Source organism: Contarinia nasturtii, unplaced genomic scaffold (genome assembly GCF_009176525.2).
Source record: "Contarinia nasturtii isolate CC-2019 unplaced genomic scaffold, AAFC_CNas_1.1 Cnas_scaffold_745, whole genome shotgun sequence".
Lineage (NCBI taxonomy): Eukaryota > Metazoa > Arthropoda > Insecta > Diptera > Cecidomyiidae > Contarinia > Contarinia nasturtii.
In genome coordinates, this window is record NW_022198093.1 from 2,779,316 (window position 1) to 2,795,630 (window position 16,315).

Below are 16,315 nucleotides of genomic sequence, written 5' to 3' on the forward strand. Positions count from 1 at the left end.
TCTCTCTAACTTTTCTCTTTCCCCATCACCTACAAAAAACCACTTCAAAGAAACAAATTAATTACATTGATGTTCAATTAAATTCGTTTGCCAAATTCCTGCAATGGATATGCGCTATATATAAATATGCCTTAGGAGAATTAAAGTCTTTTAAATGTTCTGCATTTTGGATCTTTCATGCATTTCATTTAATAAATGCAATGTACGAAATCCACAAGAAATTAAATAATGCACTGCCTTTGAACATCAGTAAATTCGTAAATTAATTGAATGCCTTTAATGTGAATATATTTTATCTTTTGACTTGTAACTTGTGCCATGCTGCTCTTGATGCCAATGAATCAATTTCGACGTAAACTACAAATTTTTATCACAAAATTGGGTGTTTTGGAAGCTATCTCGAGAAATGTTCACTTTTTTAATCCACCAAATGATATACGCCCCATTCCGTATATAAATGCTGCAAACGATTCATTCACTTTTAGTTTAATTTAAACTGGCAACTGTGTTTTATTCAAATGTTTACGAATCAAATTTAGTTGGTTTTCAGTTAAATGTTTACTTTCAAAAAGATATATTGATGGTATTAACAAGAAGTTCTTACAAATCATCGAATTTCATTAATTCGGATCAGATTTTCCAAAAAAAAATCGAGTGTAAAATTGAATTTCGAAACAAAAAATCATTCAAATTAAACAAAAAAAATCTCACAAAAATAATAAAGTTTCCATTGTGAAGTATCCAGAAAAACGCCCACTTTTTCAATTCAGTTACCATCAATAAGTTTACATACAGTCTTTCAGTTCGTGTATTTCTTTTATCAATTTCAGTCGAAAAAAATGCATTAAAATGACGAAATTAAAATTAGTATTATTAATTTTTTTGTGGAGAAGTTGTGACAGTGCTTACTTTGACGATCAGTAAGAAGCAAAATTTCAAAAAATAATAAAAAAAAAATAATATTGAAATGAAATTTAATTTTCCAGGCCAAAATTTTTGACCGAAAATGGTAATTTTGTGATTGAATCGGCCGTCGATCGGAATATATCATTTCGATTGAAAGGAAGCAGCTATTTAAATATTAACGATGTGAATGTGATGACTATGATGAAATTCGGCGGCGGATTGAATCAATCGAATGTGCCGAATTCAAATTTGGCACTTCGATTGTCTTGGCTTGAGGAACACGTTCGAGGAATTTTATCCGATGATAATTTAACGACAAATCGTAATCGATTCATATTACAACGTTTATCTTTGATTGAAGGCAGAATGAACAGTTCATCACGTGGCACAAATACGACCAATCTTAATCGACGCCTACGTCGACTTGAAGAAAAAGTCAATCGATTGGTGGAACGCTTGAATGCCGATAATTGCTCGTCAAATCCATGTCGAAATGGCGGTAAATGCATGAACATATTCAATGGTTATACTTGTAACTGCCCAAAGGAATGGACCGGAGTTAGTTGTGAAGAAGATGTAAACGAATGCAGCAATTTTGCTGGCACTGATTTGGGTTGTCAAAATTCGGCTACATGCGAAAATACGCCTGGTGGATACAAGTAAGGGATCATTCTTTTCCTTCGCCACTTTCTAGAATGTGAAAGAACCTTCTATCTAAGCTATTCACATTGAATGTTCACATTCTTTTTCTTCAGTTGTCGTTGTACTCCGGGTTGGCATGGAATTCATTGCACGAAAAGCACTGTTGACTGCTTAGCAACGTCGTCGTACGAGATGTGCGGTCATGGTGTGTGTGTCCAAACAAAAGACGGCATTGGTTATCGATGTATTTGCAATCAAGGATGGACTAGCAATGGTACATCTTTGGCTTGCACAGTTGATGTGAATGAATGTGAGCTACCAAATCCACATTGTTCAATGGACCCCGAAGTAAATTGTATCAATTTACCTGGTACATACACATGTGGACAGTGTCCTCATGGTTTTACTGGGAACGGCCATTATTGTCGGGATATTGATGAATGCGCTATCGATAACGGCGGTTGTAGCACATCTCCATTCGTTTCATGTATCAATACAAGAGTAAGATCCAATCGAAAAATTCAAATTAAAATAGATTTCATGCAAAGATTTACCATCAAAAAGTATATGAAATTAATTTTCTGACATTTAGGGTTCATCAAAATGCGGCCAATGTCCTTTTGGTTACGCCGGTGATGGTCGTGTTTGTATTCGAACAAGTAACACTGGAATTCAGCCAACGAACGGTCAAAGCCGTTGTGATAATCCAAACGTATGCCATCCATTGGCTACGTGCGTTCAAAATTTGTATGCAGTCACATGTGTTTGTCCTCCACATTATGTTGGCAATGGAATCGGCCCATTTGGTTGTACTCGGTCAACAAGTGCCAACAGTACTATTGATGGATGCTCATCATCAAATCCCTGCCAGAATGGCGGAACCTGCATAAGTGTTGGTTCATTTGGCTATCGATGCCAGTGCCCACCCCATACCAACGGTCCGCGTTGCGCTCGCTCAGTGAACGCTTGCTCGCCGAACCCTTGCCAAAATGGGGGAACATGCACTTTGAATAGTCGCTTTTTGTATCGCTGTACATGCCCGCCCAGCCGAACTGGTCGAAATTGTCAAATGGAAGTTCGTTCTTGTGGTGGTGTACTCAATGGATTTAATGGAACTCTTAAATATCCATTATCTGCTGTCTATCCTCATAATGCACGATGCGCATGGTTAATTAAAACTGACGAAAATAAAGTGCTGAATGTCACATTTACAAAGTTTAATTTGGAACATTCAGTAGAATGTCGATTCGATTGGTTGCAGGTAGGCGTTTTTTTTGCTGTCAACCATCTTTTGATAATGAACTGTGTTCTGTATTTTTTTCTGCATTCATATAAAAATATCAAATTTTCTTGAACTTTTCAATATTTTAGATTCATGATGGACGATCATCTGCTTCATACATGATTGGAAGGTAAATGCATCAGAACGACTGAAATCAAGTAGATTCAATATAGATGACATTTTTTCTTTCAGATTCTGCGGCCAAAACTTGCCAAAGGGAGGCAACATAATATCAACCCAAAATATGCTCTATTTGTGGTTTAGATCTGATAACAGTACGACAGATGGAGGATTTGAACTTAAATGGAACAGCACAGAGCCAGGTACCTGTCAATTCGAATATATTTTGACCATAAAATGAATTCTTTTTCATAAATATATTCCATCTTTCTTTGTGTGAATTCAAGTGTGTGGCGGCAATGTTGCAATAAAATCGCATGGTATAATTTCATCGCCTGGTTCACCGGGTAATTATCCACCAAATCGAGATTGTATATGGAAATTAGCAGCACCGGAAAATAGCCGCATTCAATTGCACTTCTTTACTTTGCAACTAGAACCTCATGCATCATGTAATTATGATTACTTAGCGGTGAGTCTGAATATCCATTTCATTTAATTTTTGTATTAAAAACACGCCAAAATATTTAAATTAATACTATTTCGTTCAAAGATTCATAATGGACTATCGACGGACGGTGATTTATTGGAGAAATACTGTAGTACAATGCATCCACAACCGCTTACGAGTCCCGATAATACGCTTACATTGCATTTCCATTCAGACGGTGATTCAACCGACTCTGGTTTCCAAATCCATTATTCGATTGTCGAGGGAATTCAAGGGTGTGGTGGTACGTTCACTGGAAAAAGTGGCGAATTTGGGTCGCCAATACAAGATGGACGCTATCCAAAGAACATTGAATGTCATTATCTTATTAAAATGCCACGTAAAAATGAAACCCGAGTCAAACTATCATTTACCACGTTCAAATTGGAAGGCAGTAGTTCGTGTAGCTTTGATTATGTTGAGGTAATCGTCATTTTATGAAAATTGTAAATGGCGAAGTGAATATTTTTTTTATTTAAAATTGTAGATTTATGAAGGCAACAATACAAATGCACCAAAAGTTGGAAAATGGTGTGGCACTCGATTGCCTCCCGACTATTCATCACTGTCAAATGAAGTCCTTGTTGTTTTTCACACTGATTTTTCGTTCAGCGACGAAGGTTTTCGCCTAAAATATGAAACAGGTACGAAATTTTTAATTGTGAGATCATTTAAAAAATTAAAATCAACGCCCGTTACTATTCCGAAATCAATTTTTAGTTTGTGGTGGAAAATTCGAAGATGAAAATGGTGTAATCACATCACCATGGTATCCAAATCCATATGAAGACAATAAAAATTGTATATATGATATTCAGGCACCATTGGGGAAATCGATTATTTTGAATTTTACCGCTTTTGATATTGAGGCCGATTGTGATTTTGATTCGTTGAGCATATACGATGGTGTTGACAGCAATAGCACACTAATCGGACAATATTGTGGCAGCAATAAACCACCGGTTGCAATGTCAACTATGAATCATTTGCACTTGGTGTTCAGTACCGATTCGTCAAATCAGGGGCCAGGCTTTAGAGCTCAGTATTCATTCATCGATGCCGGTACGTTGGTCATAAATTATGAGTGAATATCTTTGTGCGAATAACATATATGTGTTTTTAGGTTGTGGCGGAGTAATCACAAAAGCAAATCAAACCATTTCACCGCCATCAGATGATGATGGATACAAGCATGGTGCCAATTGTACATGGATTATAGTTGCACCGCCCGGTTATTTGATTCAATTAAAATTCAGTTCATTCGATGTGGAATCGTATACTGGATGCCCATATGATTATTTAAAAATCTACGATGACATTGTTACCAGTGAATCGAAACAACCGATCGGAACCTATTGTGGAACCCAAAAGCCACCGATTCTTTTAAGTACAACACGTGCATTGTCTATTGTATTCCGAAGCGATGAATCTGTTGCCGGAGATGGATTTATGGCTACATATGACTTCATTGACGGAAGAAATTGTAAGAAAAACTCTTTTTTCATTTACTTCGCTTGAAATTTGGTTTATTGATGAGTTTTTTTTTAAAATTTGGTCTTTACAGTGTGCGGTGGCAACATTTACTCATTGACTGGATATATTGTGAGGAATAATAATTTTCGTTTCTTTTTTTTCAATACATTTAATGATTTTTCATTTTTGTTCAGTCTTCGCCAAACTTCCCAGATCGATATCCACCAAATAAAGACTGTGTTTATGTGATAAACGCACCAAACGGCAAACAAATTCAATTGAATATTGAATCATTTGATTTGGAAGAAAGCAATGGATGCTCATTCGATTCTTTGGAAATTAGGTTCGAACTTGTTGTCGTTTCCACATTAAATAGAGCATGTAATTGTGAATGCCAGCAGATTTCCCGAAATTTCTTTTTGCGGGAGAAATTTCGTTTGACAAAATTTTGAGAAGTCTTCTGGCGTTCGAAATTGTCACCCATGAAGAGTGCGCTTATTGGGAGCCCTACTTCATAAGTGAGATTTTATACTCTAATGAAAATCTTTTTCTTTTCTTTTTATGTCGCATCTTTTAATTTTAAAATATTCAGAAATGGTGCTTCAGACAAAAGCCCGCTGATCGGTTCATTTTGCGGTACAGATATTTTGCCAAGATTCAAATCGTTTTCGAATCATATGTACTTGCGTTTCAAGACCGACTCTAGTAATGAGAATAAAGGTTTCAAAATTAGCTACAATACTGCAATGACTGGTATGTTGAATTTTTGATATCAAACGTCTTGTATCTAATAACAATGGTTTGATCGTTTTAGGTTGCGGTGGACTTTTCACAAATGCTCAAAGTGGCACGATATCATCACCCAACTATCCGTGAGTTTGAACAAATTTAATTTTCTCTTTTTCAAAATTCTCAAATCAAAATTGCTTGTGTCAGGGATACTTATCCACCAAATATGCAGTGCGATTATACCATTCAAGTAGCACGCGGTTCAACGGTGCAATTGCTGGTGACTGACCTGAGTATGGAGACTTCGGAAGATTGCAATTTTGACTATATCTCGGTAAATCATTTAAATAAATAACAACCCGGGTTGGCCATAAGGTTAATTTGGTATATGATTCATATCATTACCTTAGATTTATGATGGACCAACATCCGCATCACATTTACTTGGAACATATTGCCACAGCGAACAAATTATTCAATTGGAATCGACATCAAATTCGATTTTCTTTCGAATGGTTACAGATGTTAGCAATCAAGAGCGTGGTTTTGAGGTGAAATTCAATGCGAGTAAGACATAACTTTTGACAATCGATGGTTTAAAACGATAATAATTTAATAAACTTTTTTCTGTTTGTCAGACTGCAAGCGCGTAATTCAAGATTCACGAGGAGCCATCGGTAGTTTGAATTAAATTTTATCACTATATCCTCTTTATTGTAAATTAAATGTTGAACTATTTTATGTAATATTTAGAATCACCGAATTTCCCGGCACATTATCCACATTATGCGAATTGTGAATGGAAACTGGTACCGACAATGGGAAATCGAGTATTTATTGAATTTTCACACTTTGATCTGGAGCATACGTGGTCAAGTGATAGTTTGAACAATTGCATGTTTGATAGTCTTGTGATTGAAGAGCGTGACAGTGCTGATGTAGTTATTAAATCGGACAAATACTGTGAAAAAATGCCAAAACCATTGAATACCTCACATACAGTTGTAATGAAGTGAGTGTATCCCCTAAGGAGGAATAATCGTGAGAAGGAGGTGACGGATGAAAATGGTCTTCTTCCGCGCGGGGGCTCCTTAACGCTCTCCTTCTCCACGCCATTCTTCCTCCTCTAGAGGAACCGTCTAAAAATAAAGCAAATATGATCAAATGCCATTGAATTATCATTGAAGTGATATATGCATCAATTATTGAGGGTTATTATGTTTATATTAATTATATTTCTAGGTTCACGACCGATTTCAGTAATACAGCTGGTGGTTTTCATTTGGAATATCAAATTCAAGGTTGTGGTGGTATTCTAAATAAACCGGAAGGAAGTTTCACATCTCCAAACTATCCAAATGGCTACCCAAGCGACACAATTTGCAAATGGACAATTGAAGTTGAATATGGACATTTGGTCGAAATCACTTTCGTTGATTATGATTTCGAAGCATCACAAGGACAAGACTGCAAACATGATGGAGTGATTGTAAGTTTTGAACTGTTTCTATCGATCTGCAAATATAATACTAAATGGTTTATCACCATTAGGTTTCAAATAATGAAAATGCAACGAACGTAATACAAAAATTCTGCGGAAGTATTAATGATCTAAGTAAAAAATCGGTCGTCACTTCGAGTGAGAATCGAGTTTTTGTAAAATTTTTCACGGATCTTTCATATTCGGGCAGAGGATTTTCGGCCACATATAAATCGATACCAGCCAGTAAGTAAAACCAAATAAAAAACAAATATTTTTCACTTTTGAAGTAAATTGTTTTCAATTCAAGAATGTGGTGGACTATTTGCAATAACACATGGAAATATTTCGAGTGTAAACTATCCGAATAACTATCCTGGCAACACAAATTGTCAATGGTTACTTCGTACAGAACCGTCGCACACTCTTTCGTTCAAATTCCTCGATTTCGATTTGGAGGATCACGAATGTATGGCCGATTTTGTAAGTATTTATGATGGTAAAGAAATGAAAAATGATAAACTATTGCTGAGGACGTGTGGCTCTCAACCATTTGTACCGGATGCAGTAAATCAAACGGCACGTCCTGGTTTTACGAAACCAATTCGATCCACCGGCAATGAAATGCTGGTTGTTATGGAAACGGATAGCTCCATCGAAGCCAAAGGGTTTAAAGCTTCATTTGAAACGGTAATATTGAGAGAGCATTCACTTGTATTGTGATAAAACTGATGTATTCTCTTATCACAGTCTTGTGGATCGAAAATAGTCACATCATCGTCGGGCATTATTCAAATTGGTCACAATATACGATGGCTTGCCGATGACTGCGAATGGACGATCACTGCAGAAAATCCCAGTCAGCATGTTTCGCTCAGCATCATGCACATTGAAAATGAACCCGTCTTTCAGAAATACGTTGCACGCATTACAAATCAATCTGTAAGCGAATGCGTGAGAAATATTTTTGTAAGTCGCCCGTTTCTATCATTAATAACAAGAACTGTCCGACAAAAGTTGTTTGAATTTTAATCTGATCATTTATGTTCAACAGATTCACGATGGCACATCCACACGGTCTCCAAAAGTGGCCGAAATTTGCTCAAACACACATCCCCCAACGATCATCTCCGAAGGAAACTCTCTCACAATTGCTCTGGGCGAAATTGGCGAACAAGATTTCGCATTTACATTTGATCTAAAAGCATATTACTCTGTCATTGATAATGGTATTTTTTTATTTTCCTTTCGTTTAATTATAACTCTTTTGTAGTTGTATCTAAATACAACATATTTGAATATTTGAAGACCTTAATTTCTTTATCATTGTACAGCATGTGGTGGTGTATTTTCATCTATTTCCGGTCAAATCGGTAAGTAATATTATATTCCGGTGAATGACATTTCAAAACTAATTTCATTGAATTTTCATTGCAGCATCGCCTGGCTATCCAAAGACGTAAGTAATGACTGAAAAATCATTCATAAAAATCAATCGTTTATAATTTGGCCAATATTTTTTTTTGATAATTACTTCCAATTTCATTTGATTTAGCTACACAAATAACATTGAATGTGAATGGACTATTCGTTCATCGCCTGGAAATAAAATGGCGATAAATATCAATGTGCTGGAGATTGATGAGACGGAACACTGTAACGGCGACTATTTGGAAATTCGTGAAAATAACAGTGGTGGAAAGGTGATTGGCATTTATTGTGGTAATAATATACCCCCAACACTTCCCCATGCAAATACCTACTGGTTGAAGTTCCGAAGTGACAACGATGGCGTTGGACGTGGATTTTTACTTGAATACAGTTATGGTAAATTGCTTTTTTTAAAAATCCAACAAAATTTATTCAAACTAACTGACTGGATCATTAATCTCTTGCAAAAAAAGTTAAATTGGTGGAGCTGACAGGAGAAAGTGGTATTATAACATCGTTGATGTATCCAAACTATGTGTACTATACGACCGGTTCGTACAAATGGCGTATCACAGTCGGAACAGATAGTTTAATCCGAATCAAAATCGATAATTGTATCTTAAAACGTGACAGTCAAATTCAAATATTTGACGGCTTTGACGTAGCATCAGGGGTTTTATCAAACATTGCAACTGATTCCATTCCAACCGAACCAATTATCTCGAGCACGAATATTCTTTTGATCGAATTTCAGATACCGACATTCAGTGAATCGAAATTCAAACTATTTTGGAGCGAAGTACCGAAATTAGGTGACGACATAACAAATAATGTAACAAATAGTTTGAATTGTTCACGTAATTCAGTGATAACTGTTCATGAGCACGAAGATATAAGATTGAAATCACCTGGTTTTCCATATGGATACACTAATGGTGAATTCTGTCAATGGACATTCTTACCATCGAAAATGGGTTATCACATTGGTGTCTCAATGGTGACCGTTGATTTAGAGTCGTCATCAAATTGTGTAACCGATTATGTGCGCATCGATAGTGGATCGGATATGGAACGATTCCAACAGGAAACACGATTATGTACAATGGGTCAACTTTTGCGAAATAATCGTTTCCACGGAAAACCGAACTTGCGTATACAATTTAATTCCGATTTCTCTGATAATCGAACTGGTTTTGAGAGTGTTGTACGATTAGATTGTGGTGGAAATTTCGAAGGTCCATACGGTGAAATTACGAGTAGAATGACCGTTGCCAATTTTTCACATTTTTGGATGAATGAAACATGTACGTGGACTGTGAGTGTGGCACGAGGTCGAACAATTCAATTTGAATTTGATCGCTTGAATTTGGCAAAGACCACAGATGGATGCATAAGTTACATTGTTCTGAAAAATGGCATTCATGATGATTCACCGTTCTTGGGCTCGGGCAAATATTGTAGCGGCAAACCAACAATTCCAAGGTCAAGCAGTAACAAGGCAATCGTACAATTTGTCAGAAATCGAGGATTCAATTCGCAAAATGATTTCATTTTGAAATATCGACAAGTTGAATATGATTGCGGTGGTTCGTTCCAATTGAGCTATGGCAATAATTCAACCATTATAGCGTCGCCCAACTATCCAGAAATACCAAGGTTTCTATTTTTTTTTTTTTATTAAAATCTAGTACGAAAGAATTAATTTTAAAATTTTTATAGTGCACATATTGAGTGTATTTGGCGTGTAACGGCGCCGAATGGAGAACTCATGAAAATTGAATTTTTGGAACGATTCGATTTGACACCGACACCAAAATGTACAAGTGAATATGTTGAAATTCGTGAAGGCAGCACATCGAGCTCACCAGTTATTGGGCAGTACTGTGGTTTTAAACCGCCACCAATTTTCTCTCAATCGAATATGATATGGATGAAATTCTTTACGGATGTTTCGGTTCCTCGAAATGGATTCAAGGCAAAGGTTTCATTGGCACGTTGTGGTAAATCAGTCGTAGGATACAGTGGCTATATGTCAAGTCCAGGATTCCCAGGAAAGGGTGCTTATCCAATGCAAGCGACATGCGATTATCACATCACGGGTCGTATTGGAACGGTCGTAAATATCACGCTATTGAGTTTGGACCTACCAGAAGCAGACAATTGCAGCACCGTCGATCACATAGTCATCTATTCGGTCATTCGAAATACAAACGGAAGTACGTCTATGAGCGAAGTGACAAAATTGTGTGGCAATATCATACCCGAAAGTATTTTGACCTTCAGTTCAGTTGCATTGGTGAGATTTGTTACGGTATCGTCGAATAGTTTGTATAGCGGTTTTCGTCTTAGGTTCCAATCGAGCGTTGATGTGTGTGGTGCTCGAATCGAAGCATCAAATGGTGTCATTCAAAGTCCTGGCTATCCGATTAGTCCAGATGCTTCTCGTTACTGTGAATGGATGATAACTGTGCCCAAAGGTCGACGTGTTAAAGTTGAAGTACTCGATTTCGATATGAAACCATCTCGACTTATTTTGATCAGTACTATGGTGTTTTCATCTAATTCCGATCATCGTATTTCATTCTATAATGATTTCTATTTTACAAGCCCAATCACCACGCTTGTCCCCAACAACCAAACGTTACCAGTAGTTTATTCAACCGATAATACACTTGCAATCAGCGCACTAATTCGTCGCTCGAATGTTGGTCATCGAGGGTTTAAAATGCGTTTTTCATCCAACGAACCGACAATTTGTGCGGGCAATTTGGACGATAACGAAGGATCATTTATGACACCGGAAAATGTGACCAAATTCTACTGTGAATATACTCGAAAAAATCACAAGCCATTCAATGAATCGCAACCAAACTTTGGTACACTTTCAATTAAAATACAAGAAGAATCGCTGAACGCAAGTCGCACTACGTGCATTCCAAACCTACCGACCGGAATTTCGGTACTTTTCCCCAACACTGAAAAACGAATATTCTACACAAAATGCCCGCCGAAATATGATAATATCGCATCACCGTATCCAAATACAAAATTATCACTGCGCAATACAGTGATGCATAAATACCGATTCCCATACAAAGTGCATAATTGCGGCGGCGTACTGACGGAGACAATGAACCGAATGACAATTCCAACACTTTCATCAAATTATGGTGAATTGGACTGTGCGTGGCTTTATACGACGAACACCGAACGGAATATTCAACTGATTCTGAATGCACCGGCTATGAATTGTGAAACCGATTACATAAATATCTATCGAGGCAGCACACCAAATCGACCGAAACTCAATCGCATTTGTGGAGATGCCGATCGAAATCGTTCGATTACAATAAGCGGACAACAAGTATTTGTGGAATATCATTCCGATAATTATAATCCCAATACACCGTTTTCCATTGATGTGGTTACTTCCAATGGAATATGTGGCGGCATTTTGGATCCACCAAATTATATATTTTCAAGTCCAAAAGTTGGTACCAAATATCCACCCAACACGGAATGCGAATGGAATATTCGAGCTCAAAATGGATACCATGTCGGATTAGTTTTTACAAATCGATTTATGATCGAAACAAGCAATAATTGCACGAAAGACTATGTGAAAGTTTTTAACAAGGTGGATGGAGAATTTAAAGAATTGAAACGATTGTGCGGACGTGATACTCCACCGTATTTGAATTCGACGGGACGCGAAATGAAAGTGTAAGTTCATGGATATTTTATCGCGTAGCAATTTAATGATATTTTACATTCAATTTCGTTTTTAGGTTATTCCATACAGGTGAATTCAAATTTATTTTTAGCATTTATTAGCTAACAAAGACAATAACATCTTTATACAATGCACGGAAAAGAGGAAAACGCGTTTCTCATGGAATATTGCCGACAAAAGTCTAGAAGTGAAAGCCATAGAAAATTGAAAGAAGTAGAGGAGGAGGGTAATCGGGTTCCCTCGGAATCTGGGTGCCCACTTATATCTCTGAAAAAGAAAAAAAACATTTGAATATTCCTTTAAAATTTAATTTTTTTTACATTTCAGATGCCGATGGTGCCGGTGACGGTTTTTCAGCTGAATGGTTCGAAAATTGTGGTGGTACTTTCAAAGCAACCGACATGCCTCAAATCATAACAAGTCCTCGTTATCCTGAAAATTATCCAAGAAATATTGTCTGCAATTACTCGATAATTGCCGAAAATGGTAAATCCGTGTCGGTTAAATTCTTGGCCTTTGATTTAGAAACAACGAATGCCGTATGTATATTTGACAATATAACCGTTTACAAGCAATCACCATACATGATATCCGACAATATGGAAGAAGTGGGTACTTATTGTTTGAACAATTCGATCACCACATTCCGTTATACATCACGAATTGACATTGTATTCCGAACGGATTCGTACATCGAGCGTTCGGGTTTCAAATTTGAATATAGTACCGATCGATGTGGCGGTAATATAACAGAACCAACACAAATTGGAAGTTTGCACGATGATAATAATGAAGGCTATTTGCCATTGGCCTCGTGCATTTGGTTTATAACAGCGCCACGGGATAAAAAGATCACCGTTCGTTTTGAGCAATTTGATTTGGAACAAATGGGTGGCTGTTATTTGGATTATGTAGAAGTTTACGATGGTCATAGTACAATCTCTGAAAATCGAAAAGCACGCCTCTGTGGCAATCTTACTGAGCATATGCCATCCATCAGTGTTGATTCGAACAAAGCCATTGTTAAATTTGCAAGTGATGCAACGATCAATGAAAAAGGTTTTATCGCAGCCATTCTATTCACAAAGAATTGTAATCAAGACATAGCTTTGGGTGATGGCATTTCGGAATACACGCTGAACAAACTGTATGGTTCATACGAGCCAAATATGAATTGTGAATATGTTGTTAGAGCACCCGTCGGTTATGTGATTGAAGCTAAATTTAATCAAATGCATTTGAGACCATGTACTAATAATACACTTGATAGTAATTCATGCACTTGTGATTACTTGAACATTCGTGATGGTGGCGGACCGTTTGCTGAATCATTTGGTACATTTTGCGGTAATGAAAATCCACCAGACATAATAACAACCACACCACGCATGTACTTGCGTTTCGTAACTGACAATGAAGGGTCTGGCACTGGATTTAGCCTTAATTTAAAAATGAAAGAATCACCATGCGGAAGAACCGCCTATAATTTGAGCGATTCTTTCAACAGCATTACAATCAAGTCACCGATGTATAACAGTACCACATATCAACCAAATTTGAATTGCATTTGGGAAATATCGGTTGAAGATGATCACTTGGTCGATATTCATTTCGATCAATTCGATTTGGAATCGGATGAGCAAAACAAATGCACAAATGATTTTCTTGAAATCACCGATGATGAGGTAATGCGATATTTTATTAATAGGTTCAATGGCGTTTAAAATAATTATCTTTTCTTTGCACACAGAGTAATAAATATGTGCGTGAAGGACTTGGTGAAAATATTGGTAGAAATTGCTCTAATTACAAGTATTAGTGATGATATTTTAAATGTATTTATGTCTCATTACAGTATTCTCTGGTTCATCAAAGTTGAAAAACCAATACTTCTATACGGTGAGAATTTTGCAGAAAATTTGCCATTTTAACCGCACTCAATTGAACATCTTTCATTTTCCTATCAATTCGATTAGGGTCGACAATGGCCAACAGCTGCACATCGTTACTGTGGAAACAATACACCAATTGACTATCTCTCAACATACAAAAAAATTTATGTGCATTTTAAATCGAACGATGACAAGGAAGGACTTGGATTTACATTTACGGCAAAAATATTTGCTGGTAAGTTAATTAAAAATTGCTGTCTTCAATTGGGCCCAATTATTATCCGAAAAATTTGATCTCAAAAACAATTGTTATTTCATTCATCTACACAGATTGTGCTCGAAATTATTCGCAACCGCAAGGGCGCTTATTTGGCAAAGGTAATTACCGGTTAATTACCATCTTAAAATAGATTCAAAGCAATAATTTTTTTTTTTTGGTGCATAGAACTTATGGATTGTGATTCATACATTACTGTTCCTGAAAACCATACGATTTCTCTCTATTTTGCCATACTTGATATGCGTTTAAGTGACGATTGCACCGAAAATAACACACCTCTAAAAGTGAGTATTCCATTGAATTCGACTCAATTTCGTTTAAATGAAATTATCTATTTTTGCATTTCAAAGATTTATAATGCCCGAAATAATGAGCTTATAAAGTCATATTGTGGTGAAAGTGTGCCATCGCCGTTATTCACGACAACCAATCAACTTCGACTGCATTTCAAAAATACCTCGCTCATATACAGTCCGAGCTATTTGTACGATATCACTTATTTAGCGACGGACAAAGGTAATTTCGACTAATTTCCATTTCAAAATAGATTCAAAGCAATGATTTCCTTGCATCTAGGCTGTGGTGGTGAGTTGTACAACTATGGCGGCACATTCTCAAGTCCCGGCTACCCGAATACAGATCGAAATAACTCTGATTGTACATGGACAATAAATGTTCCAATGAACCTTTATGTGGCTTTACAATTCTCAGGTATATTTCAACCATGTCGTGCAAATTAAATTGAGAAAATGCTATTTCATTTTGTTTCATTTTAGTATTTGACATGGGTCCAAGATCAACATGTGAATTGAACTATGTGGAAATCATCGAGAACGATGAAAATCTGGCAGCAACCAAATTTTGCGGAGCCGATAATCCAGCACCATACAAAGCTCGTTCCAGTCAAGTGAAAGTATACTTCAAAAAATCAGGCTTAAGTTAAAGTACACTTTAATTTTTTTTAAATGTTCAAATTCTCAGGTGCACTTCAAAAGCAGCTTAAACTTTGCCGGCACTGGATGGGTTATTAATTTTATGGCCGTACATGAAAACTCTATTGTGAATAAATTCTAAGCAGATCTCATCGATTATTTTTATTTAGATATTTATTTCGACCATATCCATTTCGAAATAATTTCATATGACTTATGGAAATAAAGCACAATATTACCAAATTATAAAATACATGTGCATTTTTGTACTCATAATACACTTATTTAAAATAAAGATTTTGTTGAATTCAACTCACAAATATTGAGATTTTACATGCAAAGTTTTAGCGGTAGATCACAAAAAATTAAATTCCAAACACTTTTCTGCAATTGCAATCAGTGAATTCGCTTTTCAGAAAATGTAGTCTCTGTGGTTCATTCAAACTTTTGGACACTTTCATTCTTATCCGTTCATTTAAAGCGTGAAGCCATGTCAAACTGTGTAATTTTCGTTTTGATGAAATAATCATGAACATGTTTGGATAAATGGAATCAATCTCTTCAATTCAATTGTTAATAATATATTGATTTTGTTATCACAAAAAAAAATACAAATTCTTATCATAATAGGCTCATTATTTTAAACATTCTGTGTGCAATACAGCGAATATATCCAGCAAATTTCCAAACGAGTTATCTATAAATTCAAAAATTTTAAATTACGTTGATACTTTCTAATAGAATGAGGATGATAAGGAAGTCACGAGGAATATCTTTTCGTTGCTTTGTTTATACGTTGCGAATCGAAAGATTGGAAGAGGTCACGAAGGTCAAGCGATAATTTAGATTTTAAAACATACTTAGTCTCTATATGAATTTCAAGCGTTCAGAAAGACATACATTTATGCGAGCAATTGAATGATGC

At 36.2% G+C, this 16,315-nt stretch overlaps 1 protein-coding gene across 1 annotated transcript; it reads left to right on the plus strand.

The window, feature by feature from the left end:
- Positions 1-513: 513 nt before the first annotated feature.
- Positions 514-15,641, plus strand: LOC116341560 (cubilin homolog). Its single transcript, XM_031768706.1, has 40 exons — positions 514-920; positions 987-1,565; positions 1,662-2,049; positions 2,141-2,809; positions 2,920-2,960; positions 3,023-3,153; positions 3,238-3,422; positions 3,504-3,863; positions 3,928-4,084; positions 4,161-4,502; positions 4,564-4,923; positions 5,005-5,042; positions 5,108-5,256; positions 5,506-5,666; positions 5,728-5,785; positions 5,850-5,976; positions 6,053-6,209; positions 6,281-6,319; positions 6,396-6,654; positions 6,885-7,131; positions 7,194-7,368; positions 7,433-7,812; positions 7,873-8,091; positions 8,177-8,351; positions 8,457-8,495; positions 8,560-8,581; positions 8,678-8,949; positions 9,027-10,209; positions 10,273-12,276; positions 12,342-12,355; positions 12,614-13,971; positions 14,037-14,076; positions 14,142-14,185; positions 14,263-14,413; positions 14,509-14,556; positions 14,624-14,742; positions 14,809-14,974; positions 15,035-15,169; positions 15,235-15,371; positions 15,440-15,641. Exons 1-40 carry the CDS (start codon positions 850-852, stop codon positions 15,530-15,532), a joined length of 11,292 nt encoding a protein of 3,763 aa, XP_031624566.1. The 5' UTR covers positions 514-849; the 3' UTR covers positions 15,533-15,641.
- The last annotated feature ends 674 nt before the right edge of the window (positions 15,642-16,315 follow it).

What these genes read in the sequence shown, in the direction of transcription:
- LOC116341560 (XM_031768706.1), top strand. Translation starts at nt 850, where the DNA reads ATGACGAAATTAAAATTAGTATTATTAATTTTTTTGTGGAGAAGTTGT. An exon ending in ATGGAACAGCACAGAGCCAG is followed by an intron (nt 3,154 to 3,237) that starts GTACCTGTCAAT and finishes TGTGAATTCAAG; the next exon opens with TGTGTGGCGGCAATGTTGCA. An exon ending in TTATTTAGCGACGGACAAAG is followed by an intron (nt 14,975 to 15,034) that starts GTAATTTCGACT and finishes CCTTGCATCTAG; the next exon opens with GCTGTGGTGGTGAGTTGTAC.